Raw genomic sequence first — 25,881 nt, forward strand, 5'->3', positions numbered from 1 at the left:
TGATTTTTAGAAGGTGATGAGGAAAAAATGAAAATGCAAAAACGGAAAAACGCTGAGTCCTTAAAGGAGATCTATAGTGCAAAATAACTTATCCCCTATCTGAAGATTGGGGGGTCCGAGTGCTGGGTCCCCCCGTGATCTTCGGTACGGGGCCGCGGCAATATACAGGAAAGGTGGCGTTCCGTCCCCGCATGACGCGTCGGCCAACACGCCCCCTCCATGAATCCCATAGACATACATGGAGGGGGAGTGTCTGCCACGGCATTCTGCTGGGTACCAAACTTCACTTCCGGCAGACTACCGTGGCCCCGTCCAGGAGATCCCGGGGGGCCCCAGTGCTCGGACCCCCCTGGGATCTATAACTTATCCCCTATCCTTTAGATAGGGGATAAGTTATTTTGCGCTGGAGTACTCCCTTAAGGTGAAAATAGGCCGAGTCTCTAAGGGGTTAAGCAATGTATTCAATATTTCCAAATGTATCCAAACATATCAACATTTCTCATTCACAGCTGTAATAAGGGCTACCTTGGGAAAAACTGTGAATGTGTAGCAGGAAGTAAAACAAGCCAAGAACTGGACCAGAACTGTAAAAAAGAAAACGGCTCAGCTGTGTGCTCTGGAGCCGGGGAGTGCATATGTGGACAGTGTATCTGCAACACAAATGATGACCCTGCCAAAAAAATATTCGGCCAATACTGTGAGTGTGACAACTGGAACTGCGAAATGTTCGAGGGAAAGGTGTGCGCAGGTGTAGGTGAGTTCTACAAAATAATAGCTGCTGTATAGCGACTGACTGTGCTTACAAAGCATGATACTGCCACCTAGTGTCATGTAAGGGAATCTCTTTACACTTCACTTCCAACTTAACAAACATTACAAATGGGATGCTAGGGAGGTCCTTGACCTCAATGTAAGATCAGTAATAGGGCTCCCCCACCAAAAGGGATGCAAGAGAGATCCTGGACCTCAATGTAAGGTCTGTAACAGGGCTCCCCACATACAATATAACTTATGAGGCATTTTCACGCCTGCTGTCTTTTCACCCCTAATAGCTACATTCCTGGAAATCTAGTGCAGTGTTCCGACTCCCCTCTCACCCCATTAACTGGGCAGGGAGATTTCTGTAGAGAATTTTGATTATAAAATGCAGGTAAAAATGCCTCATTCTCAAAGTGATACTTTTTAGGGAATTACAAGGTAAGCAGGATTACTGTAATATGCCCTTTGAATACAAAACATTACATGACAAGTATGGGAACATTGTCAGAAGTCATGCTAACATCACTCAAATCTCCCCTATTTATAATATGTAAAGCAGTAGTAGTGGTAATAAGTTCCCTAATTAGTCAGAAACTACATATTTTGACATAATATTGACCACTATGCAATAATCAGGTGTAAATAAGTGGTCCCTGTCAATTTGTATGCTTTGATGGCAGTCTTGACAATTCTGTCAGAGAGCTCCCTCTAGAGGTGGCAGTGTGTTGACAACTTTTGTGTATTTATTATACCACAGTTAGCATGGAGAGGGAGCAGAGTAATATCAAAGGAGCTTATCAATGAAATTAATAAGTTTTAATACAACAAAAGTAGACAAATGTAAAGCAACCTGAACACTCTGTAACCTGCTGACTTTTATTTTTCAGGAACTTGTGACTGTGGCACCTGCATTTGTTCTCCTGGCTTCGATGGGTCTGCATGCCAATGCAAAAGATCTACAGATAGATGTAAAACACAAGGAAGCATATGCAGTGGCCGAGGGGAATGTGAGTGCAATAAATGTAACTGCAAAGGAGGTTATATAGCCCCATTTTGCAAGACTTGTCCTGGATGCCCTTCCGCCTGCCCACGCTTTGGGTAATGTATGAATTATTATATCATTTTAAAGTGCATATAATCAATGAAGTTAAACATAAAGTAAAAAATTCAGTTGTCTTATCCTCGTTTTCTTAAAGATGGTGTTCGGCTTAATAATACATTTCTCTCTGGAAAAGCTAAGTAAGGCCGGGTCTCCACTAAGTAATTTCGCAAAAACGCTGTTAAAAACGCCCATTTTGCCGCATGGCGTTTTTTTTGCGAAAAAATGCTACGGCCAGATGTTAGCTGTAAGTCTATAGGAAACTGCAGAAACCCTTATCCACTTGGCGTTTTTGAGTTTGGCGTTTTTTTAATCCTTTTGGTGTTTTTAGCGATTTTGGTCAAAAACGCTGGATTTCAAAAACGTCTAATTGCTGAGGGTCTGGCATTTTTTTTGCAAAAACGTTGCATTTTTCCCCCATAGAAGTCTATGGGAGTGAAAAAACGCAAAGAAAAACGCTATGTGGGTTTTAACTTTGGCGTTTTTGCAGGCGGTTTTTAATCTTTTTTGGACTTTAGCGATCCAAAAAAGTGAGGGAGATACCTTTTTTATTTAAATTTCATAGGGTAACATAAAAAAAAAATTATAAAAAATATACATTAGTGTTAGAAAAAATTGTATCTAACGAAATGTATATTTTTTTATAAAGAAATTTTATTTCATTTTGAAACAGTAAGTAATTTATGTGGGCGGGCAGGGCACTAAAATGTATCCGACAATTATAAAAATATAGTGTATGTGAGTGTCTTTAACTTTTTTATTCATCTTTAGGTAGTACTACTACTCTCAGCATGGACCACACTGTTCCATGATAGGAGTAGTAGTACTTTGACTCACTGTCAGATTGCCCCGTCTGTCACATTTGTCAGCCGCGGCGATCCTCCAGTATAGTGTATAGGCTGGCCGCTCTCCTCTGGTCCCCTGTACTGCCGTATATTTATAAATATTCATATTTCTCGCTGAGATGTGATTGGCCAGAGGGTTCTAGCCAATCACAAATGTCTGGGAAATATGAATATTAGGACATATACGGCAGGGACCTTAGAAGAGCGGCCGACCGGCTGCATCTATACTTTATACAGGATGATCGCAGCTGATGTCTAGAGTGACATCAGCTGATGTCACTCTAGACTTCAGCTGCGATCATTCTTTATAAAGTATAGATTCAGCCGGCCGGCCGCTCTTCTAAGGTCCTTTTTGGAAATTCTACCTTAGGCTCAGATGGTTTGTCCTTTGAAAAATATAGGAAGTTTGGTAAAATTTTGATATCCTATCTTTTGGAAGTGGTTATTGAATTCTGTGGGAAGCCTGTGTTGAACCCTTGAATGTTAGAAGCAAATATAATTAAAAGAAGGGCAAAGATGTGCTTGATATTGCTATTGACATATATAGGGGGGAAATTTATCAAAATCTGTGTAGAAAAAAAGTGGTGAGTAAAAAATCCTTTATATGCAGATAATGTTTAGCTCTTTGTCAAAGACCCTATAGATGAAGTTCCAATAGTAATGGATTTGATTGAGGAATTTCGTCATCACTCTATATATTAATTGGGCAAGATCATTATTGCTTTCTTTTGATGGAAATATAGATTACTCAATATAAAATATATACAAACATTAAAAACCAAAGGACTATAGGGTTTTTAAAACGTTACAGTAATTAAAAACAACTTTTGACACGTCGATCAACTTATCAAAAGTCGTTGATTGCAACGTGTCTCATTCCTTAGACAAGCTGCAATTGTGATTGTGAAGCTGCGATTTCCTGCAGGGAAAGCAGGCAACATTTTGCTCCATTTCCTGGATGGCATTGCGCTCTGCTCCCTGGCCGACCGAGTGATCCGTCTATTTCTCTGCATATTTGTTTGAAGCAAATACTCCAACCAAGGAATGAGAAAGATTGGTTAAAATAATCAAGGTTAATGAGTTAGTCCAGTTTAACCCCATACAGGTTCGCACGCTGGGACATATGCATACATCCTAGCTATCTCCTGCACTGCCGTGGGCAGCGTAGGAGATCGGTGGTGGGACCCGGCTGCCAATCACATTCGGAGTCCCGCCGCAGCTGCCGGGGCCGCGATTGCGCCGGCAGCATTAACATCATAGATGCCGTGATCAATCCTGATCACGCATCTATGGTGTTGACAGGGCGGCGCCACAATATGATCATGGGTTGCCGCTGGTTACTATGGCAGCAGGAGATCAGATTATGACCTCCTATCTGCCTGCTATAGAAGCCTGTGAGATCCAGCCAGAGGCTGGATCGCACAGGCTGTACTGTGGGCAGCTGATCGGGTCATACTGTGCTGCAGTAAAAATGTATTGCAGCATAGTATAACCTGTAAAAAGTGTAAAAAAACGAAAACAAAAAAAAAAGCCCCTTTCCCAATAAAAGCCCTTTATGATCACAAAAAAAAAGATCAAAAACACTAATTATATGCATAATAGGTATTGCCATGTCCATAATTATGGTTACTATAAAACTATAATGTAAATTATCCCGCACGGTGAACACCGTAAAAAAAAAAAAAAACATACAAGCGCAAAATTTGCCAAGTTTGGTAAAAATAGCAGAATTAAAAAAAATCTAAAGGTAGCATGTATCACAAAAATGATACCAATAAAAAGTACAGCTCATCCCACAAAAAATAAGCCCCCATTCAATGGTGTCGGACGAAAAATAAAAAAGTTATGGCTGTTGGAAAATGAATGGCAGAAAAAGAATTTTGCTCAGAAAAGGAAAAAGAACATAGAAAGCTACATAAAATGGGTATCGCCATAACCATACTGACCCACAGAATAAATATAATATCACTTTTACCGCACAGCGTACACCATAAAAAAAAATATTGAAACGCCCGAAATTTTCCTGTTTTTCAACAAAATGTGTCAACAAAAATGCACCACTTATATAAAGAACAATATGTCACGAAAAAATAATCTCAGAATCGCTCTGCTCAGAAAAAGCGTTCTAAAGTTATTACCATTTAAAGAGATACATGTCAAATAAAAAAAATAAAAAAGAGCCTGGTCATTAAGGTAAAAAATGGGTCTGACCTTAAATGGGTACTCTGATTAAAAAAATGATAATAATTATTAAATAGATTATGTAAAAAAAAAATGTTTCTAATATATTCTATTTAAAAAAAATGGTGTTATATGTGTTTTTTTTTTTACGCTGGTAAACCTGGCCACTAGGTGTCACCCTATATGGCTCAGGATTACTTACCCCCCCCCCCCCCCTCCCCTGACGTTTAGCATGTTCGGACCAACGCTGGCCGGGCAGCGGGACACAGCGTGGTCCGGAACGCGCATTCACATGAATGAGGAGAGGGAGATGCAGGCGGGCGGGCAGTCCGCTGTGCTCGCTCACTGCCTGTTTTCTATACATGCAGAGAGTGAGTACAGCGCTTGTGCGCACACGGCATGCGAAACTTAAATATCCTTGCCCCCTGCATCTCCCTCTCCTCATTCATTGCAGCACGCAAGCTGCAGGAGAGAGAGGAGACGGGCGGAAGCGAGCCCCGGCCAGGCTTCAGATGACGTCGCGTCTGCCAGGGCCGCCCACTTCCTGCCCTCACCAGAGAGCTCAACTCTGAGCTCCTGCAGCTGTGCCACAAAACGAATTTTTATGGGGATTTGGGGGAAAAATAAAGACAGGGATAGACGTAGTTAGTGTCAGGGACAGATGGGGAGGGGGAATAGGGAAATTTAATTTAGTGATAGCTACTCTTTAAGGGGTTAAAGAAAGGAAAAAGGAGAATAGGATTCAGGATACATGGACATAATTTCAATGAGATTGATGATTTGATGTTGTAAAGCTGTATTTTAAAATATAATAAATAATAAATATAGAATATTTATTGATAATATAATGTCCTAATATGTACTTAAAGTTTCTGATGGTCACTAAAAGACTCATTTTGTCCAAGGCTGAAAAAATATGCTGTCTTTACACAATAATGATACATTTGTATAGTTGTGGATGTTAGTGAAAGTTAGAGTAATTTAATGCTGCATACAGCAGAGGGAGCTGCTGAGTTCATCAAATGGAATCATTTTTAGCTCCTGTCCATAGAAGAGGAATAAAGTTGCAGCTGTTTATTTTTAATTTTAAAAGATTTCCCTTGGGGTCTCAATATTGGAAAAATACACTTTCTTGATGAACTTCCTTACAGGCGGGGTGTGTGCACTTTATGGAAGTAGCAATGAATAGAAATTAACTGAGAGAGAAATGTAGAAGAATATAGAAACATAGTATAACAGCAATGTTATTAACTTCACCACCTCCAATTATAATGTGAAGGACCCCCCCCCCCCCCCCCCGGATTTAATTGTGGTGAACCGAGGGGTTGCCAGGGCAGTCTAAGGCATTAGCAGACTAGGCCTCAGTGTCTGCCATGGCTGGCTGTAGTAATAAAATGCCAGTCTCATAGATCATGCATATGCATTATATGGATCTGTATACGCAATCAGACAATTTCTTATAATAGGCCCCTGGGGGTGCTAAAAAAAAAGTGTTAATAAATTAAAACATTGATGATTTGAGGTCACATCACAGAAAACAAAATATTTTAAAAAAAAATGCAAGACTGGTACCAGTTAAACCTGCATAAAATTTTACACAAAGTTCCATATGTAAAAACATAAAAAAGTTATAGGGGCCAGAATATGGAGATGGCAGTGACAGATTTTCATTTTAAATATATATATATATATATATATATATATATATATATATATATATATATATAATTTTAATTTTTAATTTTAATTTTAATTTTTTTTGTTACTGTAACAGAAAACAAAGATTTGCCAAATTTTTGGGTATCATTCATACTGACCAGTAGAATAATTTAACATGTTTTTTTTTTTTTTTTTACCATATGATGAACTTTTTACATTTTTCACTACAATTTCTTTCCCTGTCTTTGTAATACATTTTATTAGAAAAATAAAGGATGTGAGTAAAATAAGTAATGGGTCATAGAAGGTGAGGAGGAAGAAAATGTAAGCCAAAAATAGAAATTTGGGCAAATTTTAAGGGTGACCAACAGGGTTTAGTTGCTAGGATGAAATGAGTTACTATGTAATCTTTTAATGAACAGTAACAGTGTGGCACGGAAAGCAAAAGTCCAAGGTCAGAAAGTAAAGCCACCGCCACTATTTGGGGCCAAGGTAGATACACACCAGCAGCACAGCAAAGAGAGAATGCAAGCTATGCAACCTAGCTCAAAAGCTTGTGTATGATGTGGCCACTACGCACAAATTCAGCGTGCGTCAGCAGGACCTAACCTGTTCTCATCCTTGTATGCCCAGACAGCCTTGTGACCCACCACTGCCACTAGTGTGGCACCATTACAGAATTAACTCTAAGGCTAAGTTTCCACTTGTTTTTTTTTTCTGGCAGTTTTTGAGCCAAAGCCAATAATGTATTCAGAAGTAATAGGACATATAAAGGAAGGACTTATACTTCTCCTCCTTTATGGATCCCCTTCTGACTTTGGCTCAAAAACTGCAGTGGCAGTTTTCCAAAAACTGCCAGAAAAAAAAGAACCAAGAGGAAACTTAGCCTCAGAAAGATAATGGCACACCTGGATCAGCTTAGTAGGGCAAATGGTCAGCCTGGACCTAGTCATATACTCTAGTCATATCATTAACATCCCCATTACATGGGTACTATGTACAGTACCTTAAAGGGCATTGGAAATAAAGTAACTTGCTACCGGTAAAGATTCTCAATAAACCTCTGTGTATTTATGTATTGTTGCTATTTTAAGTATTAATTATCTTAAGACGTTCTCATTCCATAGGCCCTGTGTTGAATGTCATATAAAGCAAGAAGGACAAAACTCGGGAAATTGTACAAAAATTTGTCCTGGAGCCAGAGTTATGAAAGTGGAAGAAGTGACAGAAGAACCATTCTGCAGGGAGAAAGATTCTGACAACTGTTGGATGCAGTATTACTTATATGAGGAGGATGGTGTAGACAACTTCTCCATAAGATATACCCTAAAAAGAGGTGAATATTGTCAAATTGAAGTTTTGTCCTTGAAGAAAAAACCTTCAAGAAAATGTTAGACAATAAAAAAATGCGTTTATGTTTTAAGTTAATTTTAATTGCTTCTCTTAGCAGAAGATTCTGCTATATTTTATTGTTTCCACTGATCCTGTATCTGCTTACATATAATGTGCATTTAGAAAGTCTTCATACTCTTTTTATTTTTTACATTTTGTTGTGTTGCAGCCTTGTGATAATATCAACAAAATTCAAGGTCCCCACCATCATTCTGCACTCAAAACCCTATAATGAAAATGTGAAAAAAGAATGTTACATATTTTTTGCTAATTTATGAAAAAGGAAAAAAAATATTAATATTTAATGCCGTTGGCATAGGTATTCAGACCCTCTACTCTGAATACTTATGTGGTTAGTGGTTAGTTTAAGCACCTTTGCTCTAAAAGAGACTCATAACCACTAGACCTATAGAAAAGAGAAGACCCCTACAGAATTATTGTGTGGGATCAGGAAGATGCCACAAGGTTTGCACACCTGGATTTGGAGATTATCTCCCATTCTTCTCTGCAGATCTTCTCAAGCTCTGTAGGGTTGGATGGGGACCATTGGTGGAAGTCATTTTCAGGTATATGCAGAGATTTTCCACAGGGTTCCAGTTAGGGCTCTGGCTGAGCCACTCTGGACATTCCCAATTCCTAAGCCACTCCTGCGTTGTCTTGGCAGAGTGCTTAGGGTCACTGTCTTGTTGGAAGGTGAACCTTATTTATTTATTTATATAGCGCCTACAGATTCCAGTGTGAGATTCAGAACACTCTGGATCAGATTTTCATTAAGAATATCTCTGTACTTTGCTCCATACAACTTTTCCTAAACCATGACAATTCTCCCTGTCCCACAGCATGATACTGGCACCACCATGCTTCACTTCAGAAATGGTATTGGGAACGTGATGATCGGTGCTTGATTCCCTCCAGATATGACGCTTAGAATTGAGGCCAGAAAGTAACATTTTGGTTTCATCAGACCAGAGAATCTTGATTTTCCTTCCTTAGATGTTTTATTTTTCAACTTTTTTGTTGCAAACTCCAGGCAGGCTTTATTGTGTCTTTTACTGAGAAGAGTCATCTTACTGGCCATTAAGCCCAGATTTATGGAGGGCTGCAGTAATTGTTTACTTTCTGGATGTTTCTCCCATCTGCATACAGGCTCCTTGTAACTTATCCATAGTGACCATTGGGTCACCTGTCTTACGAAGGCCATCCTCCATCGATTACTTAGTGTAGTGAACTGAGACACCTTGGTTTATCGCTTGGGCAGATCAGTATGCTTGTAGGCCTTGGTGTCAGCAATGTTAAACGGTTTGTGAGCCATTTTAAAAAAAGACAATGCCAAACTGCATGTTCCTCGTTCTACTGTGAGCAGCCAGCTTAGCCAAAATGTGCTGCCATGGCCTGCAGTGTCTCCAGACTTGTTTCTCATCAAACACATCCTATGTCCTTGGTCAGCAATTACAAAGGGAGCTGTTAGAAGTGGATCTCGATGATTTGTGTACCTAAGTGCATTTACGTGGCAGAACAGCAATTAATAACCTCATTTGATAGCATGCCAGGGCAATACTGAATAAATCAAGATGTTTAGAATATTTTGTTTCCATTTGTTTACCATTTGCATATCATTAATATGCCTATTGATCCTGTAATTTTCAAAATTCCACTTTTTATTCTTGATGTTTCAATTTCCTTGTTGAGGAGTGTATGTATTGCCTAGAGACAGCCATACACTAGTCAGGTTGTCTTTTATCCCATCTCATTCAATTTTTTTGCCCATGATAAACACAGTCAAGTGCCTGCCATAATCATTTATAGAGTAATAGTCTATAAAAAGAACAATTTGCTGTGGAGTCCAGGAGATACCACATTTAACACACTTTTGTAACCCTACCTGCGTGTTATATGCCGATAAATCCAAATCTGGGCCCGCAGCAGTCGCTGCTGGTCACTGTTCTAATGTGGGGTGCTGAACTTGAACAAGCAGCCGGAGCTGCGGCCACTTTAAATCAGTGACCTGCGGTGGAAAAAAAAAAAGTTTCCAAGTCATTTATTATAAAATATTTTTTTTACTCAAATTTCCTTGTTAAAATGAGGGTGCATGTTATACACCAGTGCGTGTCATACACCGATAAATACGGTACATCTTGTTCCACAATTATCGCCTTTACATTAGAAATTTAGCAAAAGTCTGGTCTCTTTCATTAGTGACTGTGTGAAAAACAATATGATCAGGAGCAGGAGATGGAGATGCTGTAGTTATGATCAGGAGCAGGAGATGCTGTAGTTAAGCAGATTAGCTATTGAGCAGTCTGAGGCAACTTAAAGGGGTACTCCGTGGTCAACGTGTTTTTCCGTTTTTGACTTACCCTATTTGTTTTGTTTCATTTCTTGTTGTTTAGCCTACTCTATGTCCGTTCTTTGTTGTCTTGTTATCCCCCACTTTGTTTTCCTATCTTTGCTTCCATTTCCTGTTTCTTGGTGTGCTGAAAACTACAAATCCCAGCATGCCACATGCCTTGCTGGTTTGGGACGGCTCCTATTTTATTTTATTTTTTTGTTCCGCCCTTTACCCACCCTACTATTTTCCCGGGTCGGCCCCCTTATACACAGCACACTAATATAATCAGCCCTGGTTGGGATACACTGGTGTTACGCCTAGCGCTCCGGAGCGCTCACGGCGTCTTTCTCCCTGCAGCTCCCCGGTCAGTCCCGCTGACCGGGAGCGCCGCACTGTCATGGCCGTCGGGGATGCGATTCGCACAGCGGGACGCGCCCGCTCGCGAATCGCATCCCAGGTCACTTACCCGTCCCGGTCCCCTGCTGTCATGTGCTGGCGCGCGCGGCTCCGCTCTCTAGGGCGCGCGCGCGCCAGCTCTCTGAGACTTAAAGGGCCAGTGCACCAATGATTGGTGCCTGGCCCAATTAGCTTAATTGGCTTCCACCTGCTCCCTGGCTATATCTGATCTCCTCCCATGCACTCCCTTGCCGGATCTTGTTGCCTTGTGCCAGTGAAAGCGTTTAGTGTGTCCAAAGCCTGTGTACCTGAACTTCTGCTATCCATCCTGACTACGAACCTTGCCGCCTGCCCCCGACCTTCTGCTACGTCTGACCTTGCCTCTGCCTAGTCCTTCTGTCCCACGCCTTCTCAGCAGTCAGCGAGGTAGAGCCGTTGCTAGTGGATACGACCTGGTTGCTACTGCCGCAGCAAGACCATCCCGCTTTGCGGCGGGCTCTGGTGAACACCAGTAGCCTCTTAGAACCGGTCCACTAGCACGGTCCACGCCAATCCCTCGCTGACACAGAGGATCCACTACCTGGAAGCCGAATCGTGACAGTAGATCCGGCCATGGATCCCGCTGAGGTGCCGCTGCCAAGTCTCGCTGATCTTCCCACGGTGGTCGCTCAGCAATCGCAGCAGATTGCCCAACAAGGACAGCAGCTGTCGCAGTTGACCGCCATGTTACAGCAACTTCTGCCTCTGCTACAGCAGCAACCATCTCCTCCGCCAGCTCCTGCACCTCCTCCGCAGCGAGTGGCCGCTCCTAACCTCCGCTTGTCCCTGCCGGACAAATTTGATGGGGACTCTAAACTCTGCCGTGGATTTTTGTCTCAGTGTTCCCTGCATATGGAGATGTTGTCGGACTTGTTTCCTTCAGAACGGTCTAAGGTGGCGTTCGTAGTAAGCCTTCTTTCAGGAAAGGCCTTGTCTTGGGCCACACCGCTCTGGGACCGCAATGATCCTGCCACAGCCACAGTCCAGGCCTTCTTCGCTGAACTCCGGAGTGTCTTCGAGGAGCCAGCCCGAGCTTCTTCTGCCGAGACTGCCCTGTTGAACCTGGTCCAGGGTAATTCTTCAGTGGGCGAGTACGCCATCCAATTTCGTACTCTTGCTTCCGAGTTATCATGGAATAACGAGGCTCTCTGCGCGACCTTTAAAAAAGGCCTATCCAGTCGCATCAAGGATGTGCTGGCCGCACGAGAGATTCCTGCCAACCTCCAAGAACTCATCCATTTGGCTACCCGCATTGACATGCGTTTTTCTGAGCGACACCAAGAGCTCCGCCAGGAAAAAGACTTAGATCTCTGGGCACCTCTCCCACAGCATCCTTTGCAGTCTACGCCTGGGCCTCCCGCCGAGGAGGCCATGCAAGTGGATCGGTCTCGCCTGACCCAGGAAGAAAGGAATCGCCGTAGAGAAGAAAATCTCTGTCTGTACTGTGCCAGTACCGAGCATTTCTTGGTGGATTGCCCTATCCGTCCTCCACGCCTGGGAAACGCACGCACGCACCCAGCTACTGGTATTCACCAGAGCCCGCCGCAAAGCGGGATGGTCTTGCAGCGGCGGTAGTAACCAGGTTGTATCCACTAGCAACGGCTCAACCTCTCTGACTGATGAAGATAGGCGCGGTACAAGGGAGTAGACAAGAGCAAGGTCGGACGTAGCAGAAGGTCGGGGCAGGCAGCAAGGATCGTAGTCAGGGGCAACGGCAGGAGGTCTGGAACACAGGCTAGGAACACACAAGGAAACGCTTTCACTGGCACGATGGCAACAAGATCCGGCGAGGGAGTGCAGGGGAAGTGAGGTATACATAGGGAGTGCACAGGTGAACACACTAATTAGACCAACTGGGCCAATCAGTGGCGCAGTGGCCCTTTAAATCGCAGAGACCCGGCGCGCGCGCGCCCTAGGGAGCGGGGCCGCGCGTGCCGGGACAGGACCGACGGAGAGCGAGTCAGGTACGGGAGCCGGAGTGCGCATCGCGAGCAGGCGCCACCCGCATCGCGAATCGCATCCCGGCTGGGGGCGGTATCGCAGCGTACCCGGTCAGTAGGTCTGAGCGGGGCGCTGCAGTAGCGAGGATGTTGCGAGCGCTCCGGGGAGGAGCGGGGACCCGGAGCGCTCGGCGTAACAGTACCCCCCCCCCTTGGGTCTCCCCCTCTTCTTGGAGCCTGAGAACCTGAGGACCAGACTTTTGTCTAGGATGTTGTCCTCAGGTTCCCAGGATCTCTCTTCAGGACCACAGCCCTCCCAATCAACTAAAAAAAATTTTTTCCCTCTGACCATCTTGGAGGCCAGTATCTCCTTCACGGAGAAGATGTCAGAAGAACCGGAAACAGGAGTGGGAGAAACAAGTTTGGGAGAGAAACGGTTGATGATGAGTGGTTTGAGGAGAGAGACATGAAAGGCATTGGGAATACGAAGAGAAGGAGGAAGAAGAAGTTTGTAAGAGACAGGATTAATTTGGCACAAGATTTTGAAAGGACCAAGATAGCGTGGTCCCAGTTTGTAACTGGGGACACGGAAGCGGACATATTTAGCGGAGAGCCATACCTTGTCTCCGGGAGCAAAAATGGGGGAAGCTCTTCTTTTCTTATCGGCAAACTTTTTCATGCGAGATGAAGCCTGTAAAAGAGAATTTTGAGTCTCTTTCCATATGGTGGAAAGATCACGAGTCACTTCATCCACAGCGGGCAAACCAGAGGGCAAGGGAGTGGGGAGGGGGGGAAGAGGGTGACGGCCGTACACCACGAAAAATGGGGATTTAGCAGAAGATTCAGAGACTCTGAAGTTGTACGAGAATTCGGCCCATGGTAGAAGATCTGCCCAGTCATCCTGGCGGGAGGAAACAAAATGCCGTAAATAGTCACCCAGGACCTGGTTAATTCTTTCTACTTGCCCATTGGATTGAGGATGATAAGCATAAGAGAAGTTTAATTTAATCTTGAGTTGTTTACAGAGAGCCCTCCAGAATTTTGACACGAATTGGACGCCTCTATCCGAGACGATCTGCGTGGGCAAACCGTGAAGACGAAAAATGTGTACAAAAAATTGTTTTGCCAACTGAGGCGCTGAAGGAAGACCAGGAGGAGGAATAAAATGCGCCATCTTGGAAAATCGATCAACGACCACCCAAACAACAGTGTTGCCACGGGATGGGGGTAAGTCTGTAATAAAGTCCATACCAATCAGAGACCAAGGCTGTTCAGGGACAGGCAGAGGATGAAGGAGACCAGCAGGCTTCTGGCGAGGAGTCTTATCCCGGGCACAGACAGTACAGGCCTGCACAAAATCAACAACATCCGTCTCCAGAGTCGGCCACCAATAGAAACGAGAGATGAGTTGCAAGGACTTTTTGATGCCCGCATGGCCTGCGAGGTGGGAGGAGTGACCCCATTTGAGAATCCCGAGACGTTGGCGTGGAGAAACGAAGGTCTTCCCTGGAGGAGTTTGCCTGATGGAGACTGGAGAAGTGGAGATCAGACAGTCAGGAGGAATGATGTGTTGCGGAGAGACCTCTACTTCCGAGGCATCCGAGGAACGAGAGAGAGCATCGGCCCTAATGTTCTTGTCGGCAGGGCGAAAATGAATTTCAAACGGGCAAAGAACAACGACCACCTGGCCTGGCGAGGATTCAGCCGTTGGGCAGACTGGAGATAGGAGAGATTCTTGTGATCGGTGTAAATGATAACTGGAAATTTTGATCCCTCCAGCAGATGCCTCCATTCCTCAAGTGCCAATTTAATGGCCAGTAGTTCTCGATCCCCGATGGAGTAGTTCCTCTCCGCCGGAGAGAAGGTCCTAGAAAAAAAACCACAAGTAACAGCATGCCCGGAAGAATTTTTTTGTAGAAGGACCGCTCCAGCTCCCACTGAGGAGGCATCAACCTCCAATAGGAAGGGTTTAGATGGGTCAGGTCTGGAGAGCACGGGAGCAGAAGAAAAGGCAGACTTGAGCCGTTTAAATGCGTCTTCCGCTTGGGGAGACCAGGACTTAGGATTGGCATTCTTCTTGGTTAAAGCCACGATAGGAGCCACAATAGTGGAAAAATGTGGAATAAATTGTCTGTAATAATTGGCGAACCCCAAAAAACGTTGGATAGCACGGAGTCCGGAGGGGCGTGGCCAATCTAAGATGGCAGAGAGTTTATCTGGGTCCATTTGTAGTCCCTGGCCAGAGACCAAGTATCCTAGGAAAGGAAGAGATTGACATTCAAACAGACATTTCTCCATTTTGGCATAAAGTTGATTGTCTCGAAGTCTCTGAAGAACCATGCGGACATGCTGGCGATGTTCTTCTAAGTTGGCAGAAAAAATCAGAATATCGTCCAGATACACAACAACACAGGAATATAAGAGATCACAAAAAATTTCATTAACAAAGTCTTGGAAGACGGCAGGGGCGTTGCACAGGCCAAAGGGCATGACTAGATACTCAAAGTGTCCATCTCTGGTGTTAAATGCAGTTTTCCATTCGTCCCCCTCCCTGATGCGGATGAGATTATAAGCACCTCTTAAGTCCAGTTTGGTAAAGATGTGGGCACCTTGAAGGCGATCAAAGAGTTCTGAGATAAGAGGTAGGGGGTAGCGGTTCTTTACCGTGATTTTATTAAGTCCGCGGTAATCAATGCAAGGACGTAGGGAGCCATCTTTTTTGGACACAAAGAAAAATCCAGCTCCGGCAGGAGAGGAGGATTTGCGGATAAACCCCTTTTTTAAATTTTCCTGGATGTATTCAGACATAGCAAGAGTTTCTGGGGCGGACAGAGGATAAATTCTGCCCCGGGGTGGAGTAGTGCCCGGGAGGAGGTCAATAGGACAGTCATAAGGCCTGTGAGGAGGTAAAGTCTCAGCTTGTTTTTTGCAAAATACGTCAGCATAGTCCATATAAGCCTTAGGGAGACCGGTTACAGGGGGAACCACAGGGTCACGGCAGGGAGTACTGGGAACCGGTTTAAGACAGTCCTTGAAACAAGAAGTACCCCAGCTCTTGATCTCTCCTGTGGACCAATCAAGGGTTGGGGAATGGCGTTGAAGCCACGGTAGTCCAAGGAGAATTTCGGAAGTGCAATTGGAGAGGACCAAAAACTCAATTTTTTCGTGATGAGGTCCGATGCACATTAGGAGGGGCTCCGTGCGGTAACGCACGGTACAGTCCAATCTTTCATTGTTAACACAATTGATGTAGAGGGGTCTGGCGAGACTGGTCACCGGGATGTTGAACCTGTTGATGAGAGAGGCCAAAATAAAATTTCCTGCAGATCCGGAATCCAAGAAGGCCATAGTAGAGAAGGAGAAGGTAGAGGCAGATATCCGCACAGGCACAGTAAGGCGTGGAGAAGCAGAGTTGACATCAAGAACTGTCTCACCTTTGTGCGGAGTCAGCGTACGTCTTTCCAGGCGGGGAGGACGGATAGGACAATCCTTCAGGAAGTGTTCGGTACCGGCACAGTACAGGCAAAGATTCTCCATGCGGCGTCGTGTCCTCTCTTGAGGTGTCAAGAGAGACCGGTCAACTTGCATAGCCTCCACGGCGGGAGGCACAGGAACGGATTGCAGAGGACCAGAGGAGAGAGGAGCCGGGGAGAAAAAACGCCTCGTGCGAACAAAGTCCATATCCTGGCGGAGCTCCTGACGCCTTTCGGAAAAACGCATGTCAATGCGAGTGGCTAGATGAATGAGTTCATGCAGGTTAGCAGGAATTTCTCGTGCGGCCAGAACATCTTTAATGTTGCTGGATAGGCCTTTTTTAAAGGTCGCGCAGAGGGCCTCATTATTCCAGGATAATTCGGAAGCAAGAGTACGGAATTGGACGGCGTACTCGCCAACGGAAGAATTACCCTGGACCAGGTTCAGCAGGGCAGTCTCAGCAGAAGAGGCTCGGGCAGGTTCCTCAAAGACACTTCGAATTTCCGAGAAGAAGGAGTGTACAGAGGCAGTGATGGGGTCATTGCGGTCCCAGAGCGGTGTGGCCCATGACAGAGCTTTCCCAGACAGAAGGCTGACTACGAAAGCCACCTTAGACCTTTCAGTAGGAAACTGGTCCGACATCATCTCCAATTGCAGGGAACATTGCGAAAGAAAGCCACGGCAAAACTTAGAGTCCCCATCAAATTTATCCGGCAAGGATAGTCGTAGGCTGGAAGCGGCCACTCGCTGCGGAGGAGGTGCAGGAGCTGGCGGAGGAGATGATTGCTGAAGCTGTGGTAGTAGCTGCTGTAGCATCACGGTCAGTTGAGACAGCTGGTGGCCTTGTTGCGCTATCTGTTGCGACTGCTGGGCGACCACCGTGGTGAGGTCGGCGACAACTGGCAGTGGAACTTCAGCGGGATCCATGGCCGGATCTACTGTCACAATCTGGCTGGCAGGAGGTGGATCCTCTGTGCCAGAGAGGGATTGGCGTGGACCGTGCTAGTGGACCGGTTCTAAGTTACTACTGGTATTCACCAGAGCCCGCCGCAAAGCGGGATGGTCTTGCAGCGGCGGTAGTAACCAGGTCGTATCCACTAGCAACGGCTCAACCTCTCTGACTGCTGAAGATAGGCGCGGTACAAGGGAGTAGACAAGAGCAAGGTCGGACGTAGCAGAAGGTCGGGGCAGGCAGCAAGGATCGTAGTCAGGGGCAACGGCAGGAGGTCTGGAACACAGGCTAGGAACACACAAGGAAACGCTTTCACTGGCACGATGGCAACAAGATCCGGCGAGGGAGTGCAGGGGAAGTGAGGTATACATAGGGAGTGCACAGGTGAACACACTAATTAGACCAACTGCGCCAATCAGTGGCGCAGTGGCCCTTTAAATCGCAGAGACCCGGCGCGCGCGCGCCCTAGGGAGCGGGGCCGCGCGCGCCGGGACAGGACCGACGGAGAGCGAGTCAGGTACGGGAGCCGGGAATCGCATCCCGGCTGGGGGCGGTATCGCAGCGTACCCGGTCAGTAGGTCTGAGCGGGGCGCTGCAGTAGCGAGGATGTTGCGAGCGCTCCGGGGAGGAGCGGGGACCCGGAGCGCTCGGCGTAACACACATGCTACACAAACATATAATACATGTCAATTGCAAAAACATGAACATTAAAAGAAGATGCAATATAGCCAAAAATCTTAACCACCGGAGTACCCCTTTAACCCCTTAAGGACCAGGCCATTTTTCACTGTAGGACCAGAGCGTTTTTTGCACATCTGACCACTTTCACTTTAAACATTAATAACTCTGGGATGCTTTTACCTTTCATTCTGATTCCGAGAATGTTTTTTCGTGACATATTCTACTTTATGTTAGTGGTAAAATTTTGTCGATACTTGCATCATTTCTTGGTGAAAAATTCCAAAATTTGATGAAAAAATTGAAAATTTAGCATTTTCCTAACTTTGAAGCTCTCTGCTTGTAAGTTACCATGTTTTTACTTTTGGAAGACATCAGAGGGCTTCAAAGTTCAGCAGCAATTTTCCAATTTTTCACAAAATTTTCAAAATCAGAATTTTTCATGGACCAGTTCAGGTTTGAAGTGGATTTGAAGGGTCTTCTTATTAGAAATACCACACAAATGACCCAATTATAAAAACTGCACCCCTCAAAGTATTCAAAATGACATTCAGTAAGTGTGTTAACCCTTTAGGTGTTTCACAGGAATAGCAGCAAAGTGAAGGAGAAAATTCAAAATCTTCATTTTTTACACTCTCATGTTCTTGTAGACCCAGTTTTTGAATTTTTACAAGGGGTAAAAGGAGAAAAATACTTTCAAAATTTGTAACCCAATTTTTCTTGAGTAAGGAAATACCTCATATGTGTATGTCAAGTGTTCGGCGGGCGCAGTAGAGGGCTCAGAAGGGAAGGAGTGACAGTGGAATTTTGGAGAGTGAGTTTTTCTGAAATGGTTTTTGGGGGGCATGTCACATTTAGGAAGCCTCTATGGTGCTAGAACAACAGAAAACCCCCCACATGGCATACCATTTTGGAAACTACACCCCTCAAGGCATGTAACAAGGCATCCAGTGAGCCTTAATACCCCACAGGTGTTTGACGACTTTTCGTTAAAGTCGGATGTGTAAATGAAAAAAAATTTTTTTCACTAAAGTGCAGTTTTTTCCCCCAAATTTACCATTTTTATAAAGGGTAATGGGAGAAAATTCCCCCCAAAATTTGTAACCCCATCTCTTCTGAGTATGGAAATACCCCATGTTAGGACGTAAAATGCTCTACGGGCGAACTACAATGCTCAGAAGAGAAGGAGTCACATTTAGCTTTTGGAAAGCAAATTTTGCTGAAATGTTTTTTAGGGGGCATGTCGCATTTAGGAAGCCCCTATGGTGCCAGAACAGCAAAAATATCCACATGGCATACTATTTTGGAAACTACACCCCTCAAGGAACGTAACAAGGGGAACAGTGAGCCTTAACACCTCACAGGTATTTCCCAACTATTTGTTAAATTTGGATGTGTAAATGAAAAAAAAATTTTTTCACTAAAATGCAGTTTTTTCCCCAAATTTTACATTTTTACAAGGGGTAATAGGAGAAAATTACCCCCAAAATTTGTAACCCCATTTTCTTCTGAGTATGGAAATACCCCAAGTGCCCTGCGGTCGAACTACAATGCTCAGAAGAGGAGGAGCGCCAATAAGCTTTTGAAGAGTGAATTTGTTTGGAATGGTAGTCAGGGGCCATGTGCGTTTACAAAGCCCCCCGTGGTGCCAGAACAGTGGACCCCCCACATGTGACATCCAACTTTAACGAAAATTTGTCAAACACCTGTGGGATGTTAATGTTCAATATACCCCTTGTTACATTCCGTGAGGGGTGTAGTTTCCAAAATGGTGTCATATGTCGGTATTTATTTTTTTGCTTTTATGTCAGAACCGCTGTAAAATTAGCCACCCCTGAGCAAATAACCAATTTAGGCTTCAAATGTACATGGTGCGCTCTCACTCCTAAGCCTTGTTATGCGCCCCCCGCAGATCATTTTACGCCCACATATGGTGTATTTCCGTACTCAGGAGAAATGCGCATGTGAGGACTAAATTAGGGATTGCATAGGGGTGGACATAGGGGTATTCTACGCCAGTGATTCACAAACAGGGTCCAGACATGCTGAGAGTTGTTGTTTTGCAACAGCTGAAGGCTCCGTTTTGGAAACACTGCCGTACAATAAGTTTTAAATTTTTATTGGGGGGGGGGGGACAGTGTAAGGGGGTGTATATGTAGTGTTTTACCCTTTATTATATGTTAGTGTAGTGTAGTGTTTTTAGGGTACATTCACACTGGCGGAGGCTTACAGTGAGTTCCCTGCTTGGAGTTTGCGCTGCGGCGAAAAATTTGCCGCAGCTCATACTTGAAGCAGGAAACGTACTATAAGCCTGCCCGTTTGAATGTACCCTGTACGTTCACATGGGGGGGGGGCAAACCTCCAGCTGTTTCAAAACTACAACTCCCAGCATGTACTGACAGACCATGCAGGCTGGAAGTTGTACTTTTGCAACAGCTGGAGGCACACTGGTTGGAAAACCTTCAGATAGGTTCTGTTATCTAACTCAATATTTTCCAACCAGTGTGCCTCCAGCTGTTGCAAAACTACAACTCCCAGCATGTAATGATCACCGAAGGGCATGCTGGGAAATGTAGTTATGCAACAGCTGGAGGGATCGCAACTACAACTCCCAGCATGCATCTGGAGAGATACAATATAGAGACCACTGCAAACTGTGGCCCTCCAGATGCTGCAAAACTACAAATCCCAGCATGCCCAGACAGCAAACAGTTGTGTGGGCATGCTAGGAGTTGTAGTTTGGCAAGATCTGGAGGGCTATAGTTCAGAGACTACCATATAGTGGTCTCAAACTGTAGCCCTCCAGCTGTTGCAAAACTACTACTCCCAGCATGCTCAAACAGCTGTCTGGGCATGCTGGGGGTTGTAGTTTTGCAACATCTGGAGTGCTACAGTATAGAGACCACTTTATAGTGGTCTCGGGCTGCAGCCCTCCAGATGTTACTAGGCAACTTACCGGCTTCCGTCGGATCCAGGGACCCTGCTGCACGACATCGCCGCCCGCCGATCTCCGACACCGATCGTCACACGCAGCCTCTGCAGACCGGTAAGTGGACTCCGGCGCCGGTCCCCGCCGGTTTCCCCGTCCTGCCCCGCCTATTGTGGGTGGGCAGGACGGGGAAAACGCAAGTTAACCCCCCCCGCCCCCGATCTGCTATTGGTGGTCGTGTCTAGACCACCAATAGCAGGGATAGGAGGGGTGGCACCCCTGCCACCTCACTCCTATCTCTTCAGGGGGATTGTGGGTGTCTTAGCCACCCGCGATCCCCCTTATATTCCGGGTCACCATAGACCCGTAAAGACCCGGCAGTGTGAATTCACTTGCAATTTGCACCGATCGCCGACATTGGGGGGTCTGATGACCCCCCTGGGCATTTGCGTTGGGTGACTGCTGATCGATATCAGCAGTCACCCCAGTCCGGTCCCCGCCCAGCGCGGCGGGGACCGAAATTCCAAGGACGTATGAGTACGTGCCTGGTCCTTAAGACCCAGGGTGCAGGGACGTACTCATACGTGCCTGGTCCTTAAGGGGTTAACTAAGGTAATGTGTCATAAGTGGAAAATTACCACTTGTTTAAATCAAATAATTATGTTAAAATATTTTTACATATTTTTAAAGATATTTTAAAATAGCTGTAGCGTACATTTTTTATAATCCCCTGTGCCCAGGCTGCAAAAAGTAACAAAACAAACTTTAACTCACCTTCCGACATTCCCCCGATTCACCTTTATTGGTGTCTCAGTCCTCTGGTTATGGGCTTCTTCCTGCTTCCTGGGACCAATGACATACTGCGTTCAGCGTATCGCCGGCCTCAGAAGTCCCGCCTCAGCCGGTGATAGGCTGAGTGCACTGTCATGTAAGGAGCCCGGGCAACAGGGAGATGGCGGGGCCCATACGTTGAGCGATATGTTGAGCGCAGTATGAGTCAACGTCACTAGGAAGCAGGAAGAAGCCCATCACCAGAGGACCGAGACACAGATAACTGCGCAACAGGGGAATGTCAGAAGGTGAGTTAAAGCTTGTTTTGTTACTTTTTGCAGGGATTATAAAAAATGGACGCTACAGATCTCCTTTAACATATTTTAAATTTTCTATCTTTATAATATATATAATTTGCTATCTATATAATAAAATAATCTTGAAATATTGTAGTTTTCAGTCTGCCTTTTATTAAGAGACTTCCTGTTCTTTACAAATCACTACTTTTCAGCAGTGTCCACCTTATTATTCCAGACATGAGTACAGTAAAAGGCAGCACCAGTATATAGATAATAATGGATCCACCACCATTCAAAATAGCTGAAGCTTATTGATCAGCCCTCCCCTTCCCTGTAGAATGGCCTCTGCACAGGTCACAGAGCATGCCTAGTAAACTATCCCATTCATGTCACTAGAGTCTGGGCCTAACTATTCTGTCTATTTAGATGGGGCTTTCCGTACAGCATATATATATATATATATATATATATATAAATGCTGTTAAAAACAGCTCAAGCAAAATGCCCCCCCCTCCATAATAACATGCTAAAAAGATTTAAATCAGGAAATAGAAACATATTAGTAAAAGAAAACTGGTTTCAATATCTGGCTCTAGTCTGTAAAAAATAAATCTAGGCAAAAAAAATCACTTTAAGGGTACATTCACACGAACGCAGATTTGATTCGCAGATTTGATGCACAGGATTTCCTGCTGAAGATTTCAATGTAAACTAAATGACTGAGCACAGCTTCTAATCGGCAGTTACAAATCCTGCGCATCAAATCTGCGCAGGATCCTGTATGTGTGAACATCCCCTAAAACTTTCTTTCAAACCACTACTAAGTTCAATAAGGTACATTTTTCTTTCATTCACAGAATGCCCTGAAGCACCCAACATGTATGCAATTGTGGGAGGTACCATTGCAGGTGTCCTTTTACTTGGATTGATTTGTCTTGGCATCTGGAAAATTGTCACAGAAATAACAGACAGAAAAGAATACCAGCGCTTCCAGAAAGAAATGCAGCATGTCAAGTGGGGCAAGGTAACATAAAATATTTTCTAAATTTTTCCAATAACCATTAATCAAAATACAATCTATACTGCACCTCTCAGTGTAGGTGTTCCTTAGGTTTGCAGTTAGAAATGGTCTAAATCCTTTTATTTACTTTATTTAACTAACTGGTACCAATCCCATTTTATCTGCTCCTGCACTTAGATGTGTACAGGTTGTGTCTGAAAACTGTTGTAAGTATTTTTTAATCAACTGGTGGCAGAAAGTTAAACAGATTTGAAATGTACTTCTATAAAAAAAAATCTTAATCCTTCTAGTACTTATCAGCTGCTGTATACTACAGAGGAAGTTCTTTTCTTTTTGAATTTTCCTTCAGTCTGACACCTCTATCCGTTTCAGGAACTGTCAAGAGCAGGAGAAAATCCCCATAGCAAACCTATCCTGCTCTGGACGGTTCCTAAAATGGACATAGGTGTCAGCAGAGAGCTCTGTGGTCAGACAGAAAGGAAAGGATTTAGATTTTTTTTAATAGAAGTAATTTACAAATCTGTTTAACTTTCTGCCACCAGTTGATTTAAAGAGGTTTTTTTTTCCCAGTGGAGTACCTCTTTAAGTTTCCCATACACATTAGACAACACTAGGCTGAACCTGACAATTTTTGGGGATCGCCCTAAAATCTAACATGTGGAGGTAAATTTCAACATGCCTGTTCCTTTATTCTTATGGAAGAAAAGGTGCTGTCCGGCATTGGCGGGTATAGTTACTTCAGTACAGTTACATCCAATAACTCACAGGGGGCAATATCTCTGATCAGAGTTGTCCACATTTGTTGTCTTATCCATTAGGCCCAGACCATCATAATGACTTATGGTCATGAATGTCTATAAAATCTCTTGGACAAAATGTTTATGCTCTTCACTTTTACAACTCCCAATCCAAAGTTCCCCAAATCATAGTAATGCCCACTTTTATGACCTCCTTTTATGGCCCCTAATGTTACCTGTACAAAGTATTGCCCCCCCCCCATTAGTGCCCCTACATGGTAGATAACACCTTAATAGTGGCCCCACACAGTTGTTACCCCCATGAGTGACCCCACAAATATTGCACCCTCACAATAGTTTGTCCCCAATAGGGCCCCAGCAGAGTGGTTAATTACCCCCCTAATAGTGCCCTACACAGTATTTAGCCAACATTAGTGGTCCCACACAGTAGTTAGCCCCTATTGGTATCCCCACACAGTATTTATCCTTTATTACACAGTAAGTAGTTCCTGCATAGTTGATAGCTCCCTAATTGTGCACACTCCCACCTAACAGTGTTCCCTGCTTCACTTGAATAAATGGGAAAAATTTACCTTTCCTGGCTTTAATGAAGACCCCTCTTTCTTTTTGTTCTTTTTTTTTATAACTGTAATATTTATTAAAGAGATTTTAAGGTACAATAACAAAACAAAACAAAAACCTCCACAGAAAGGAGGGTATTGTAGAAAACAAAATGAGGCATTCAAAGCAAAACAAGTACAACATACCTTCATATCAAGAGGCTTGAGAATAGCAATACAATAAAAATACAAATAGGCATACCAAATATCAATAAAAAAATAGAAGGAAAACAACAGACAAACATGAGAGTTTGGGACCGAGGAGCAGTAGTGCCATAGGACCTAACAAACCGCCACTCAAAAGAAGCACACCCCAAAAACAAGAGGACATAAAGGACAAAGGGGAACAGAAAGGGGGAGCGGGAAGGGAAGGGAAAGGCTCAAGGGGGAACAGAATCTAGATAACGGTCCCAAGGTTCCCACACTGAAGTAAACAGATGAACTGAATTATATAGGGAAGCTGTAAGGGACTCTGGAGAGCGGATATCCCAGATTCGGGCGATGAGATCGTACAGGGATGGGAGAGGGGGGGGGGCAACCTTTTCCAGAATTTTGGAAGACCCCTCTTTCTGCTGGCAGGCAGCATGCAGATGATGTCATCATACTTCCTGCACTATTATGTGATGTCCCCTGCTGTAGCTGTTCCCTTCTAAACTAAAACTTTCCAGGCTTAAAACTGTTTGCAGCCTAGAAGGGAGAGAAAGCTGCCCTCTGGCAGGAATATGGGGCACGTACCCTGGATTCGCAGAGCAGGGAAAATGGGTGGTTCAGGCGGCCATTGGTCCCCTGAGAGCTTTGAAATAAAATGTTTGGCCAGCCAAGTGTGCATTTTTATGGTGGACTTCAAGGAAATAGATATAATTGATGGTTTAACCCACAGTTTTTTCATGTGTAATGACACCTTTAAAGGGAACCTGTCAACTCTAAATGATGCAAAGAGCTGAAGACACAGATCTATTGTTAAAAGGTTGTTAAACTATAAGATGTTTGTGTCATACCTGTTTATATTACAAAACTAACAAAATCACTTGTTTTTCTCTGTCTTAAAGGGGTACTCCACCCACAGATATCTTATCCCCTATCCAAAGGATAAGATGTTTGATCACGGGGGTTCCGCTGCTGGGACCCCCCCCCCCCCCCCCGCAATCTCCGTGCAGCACCCATGCCGCACCCGGCATTCTAAACAGTATGTTTAGAATGCTGGGTTTTCGTGGCTGGAGACGTGACGCCACGCCCCCTCCATTCATGTCTATGGGAGGGGGCATGATGGCTCCACCGATTAAAGCACTGCCATGCTCCCTTTTAACACCAGACAAGTGATGTAATGTCTCAGGCTGCACTGCAACCTGGAAAAAAACAGAGACAACACTCATTTTATATGCTGCTAAAAATGAACATTCGGACAAAAATGACAAAAGAATTTCAAGACTATTATGAACTACACTAACTGTACAGCCCCTGAAGCATGATCAAATGGGAAACAAATCCTGGAATACCCCTTTAATCATCAAATACCCCTTTAATGTGGATAGGTGATAAATGTCATTTATGGAAAACCACTGACTGACTATTCCTTTAAAGGGTTACTCCGCCCCTAGACATCTCATCCCCTATCGATTGGGAACCCCTGCGATCTCTCCTGCAGCATCCCCTGTCATCTGCTGCATGGCATGGAGCGAACTTCGCTCCAGGCCTGAGGACGGGTGATACAGGGGCTGGAGTATTGTGATGTCCCGGCCCCACCCCCTCATGATGTCATGC

The 25,881-nt window shown here is 44.5% G+C and overlaps 1 protein-coding gene across 3 annotated transcripts in view; it reads left to right on the forward strand.

Annotated features, from left to right (window-relative positions):
• Positions 1–25,881, forward strand: part of ITGB2 (integrin subunit beta 2) — a 198,822-nt gene that overhangs the window by 169,181 nt on the left and 3,760 nt on the right. For all 3 annotated transcript variants that reach the window (XM_056533711.1, XM_056533713.1, XM_056533712.1), the window contains 4 exons: positions 510–754; positions 1,647–1,857; positions 7,671–7,879; positions 22,600–22,766. In XM_056533711.1, coding sequence (XP_056389686.1) covers positions 510–754; positions 1,647–1,857; positions 7,671–7,879; positions 22,600–22,766 — 832 coding nt within the window. The remainder of the gene's footprint in view (positions 1–509; positions 755–1,646; positions 1,858–7,670; positions 7,880–22,599; positions 22,767–25,881) is intronic.

The sequence above is a fragment of the Hyla sarda genome, chromosome 8, assembly GCF_029499605.1.
Source record: "Hyla sarda isolate aHylSar1 chromosome 8, aHylSar1.hap1, whole genome shotgun sequence".
Lineage (NCBI taxonomy): Eukaryota > Metazoa > Chordata > Amphibia > Anura > Hylidae > Hyla > Hyla sarda.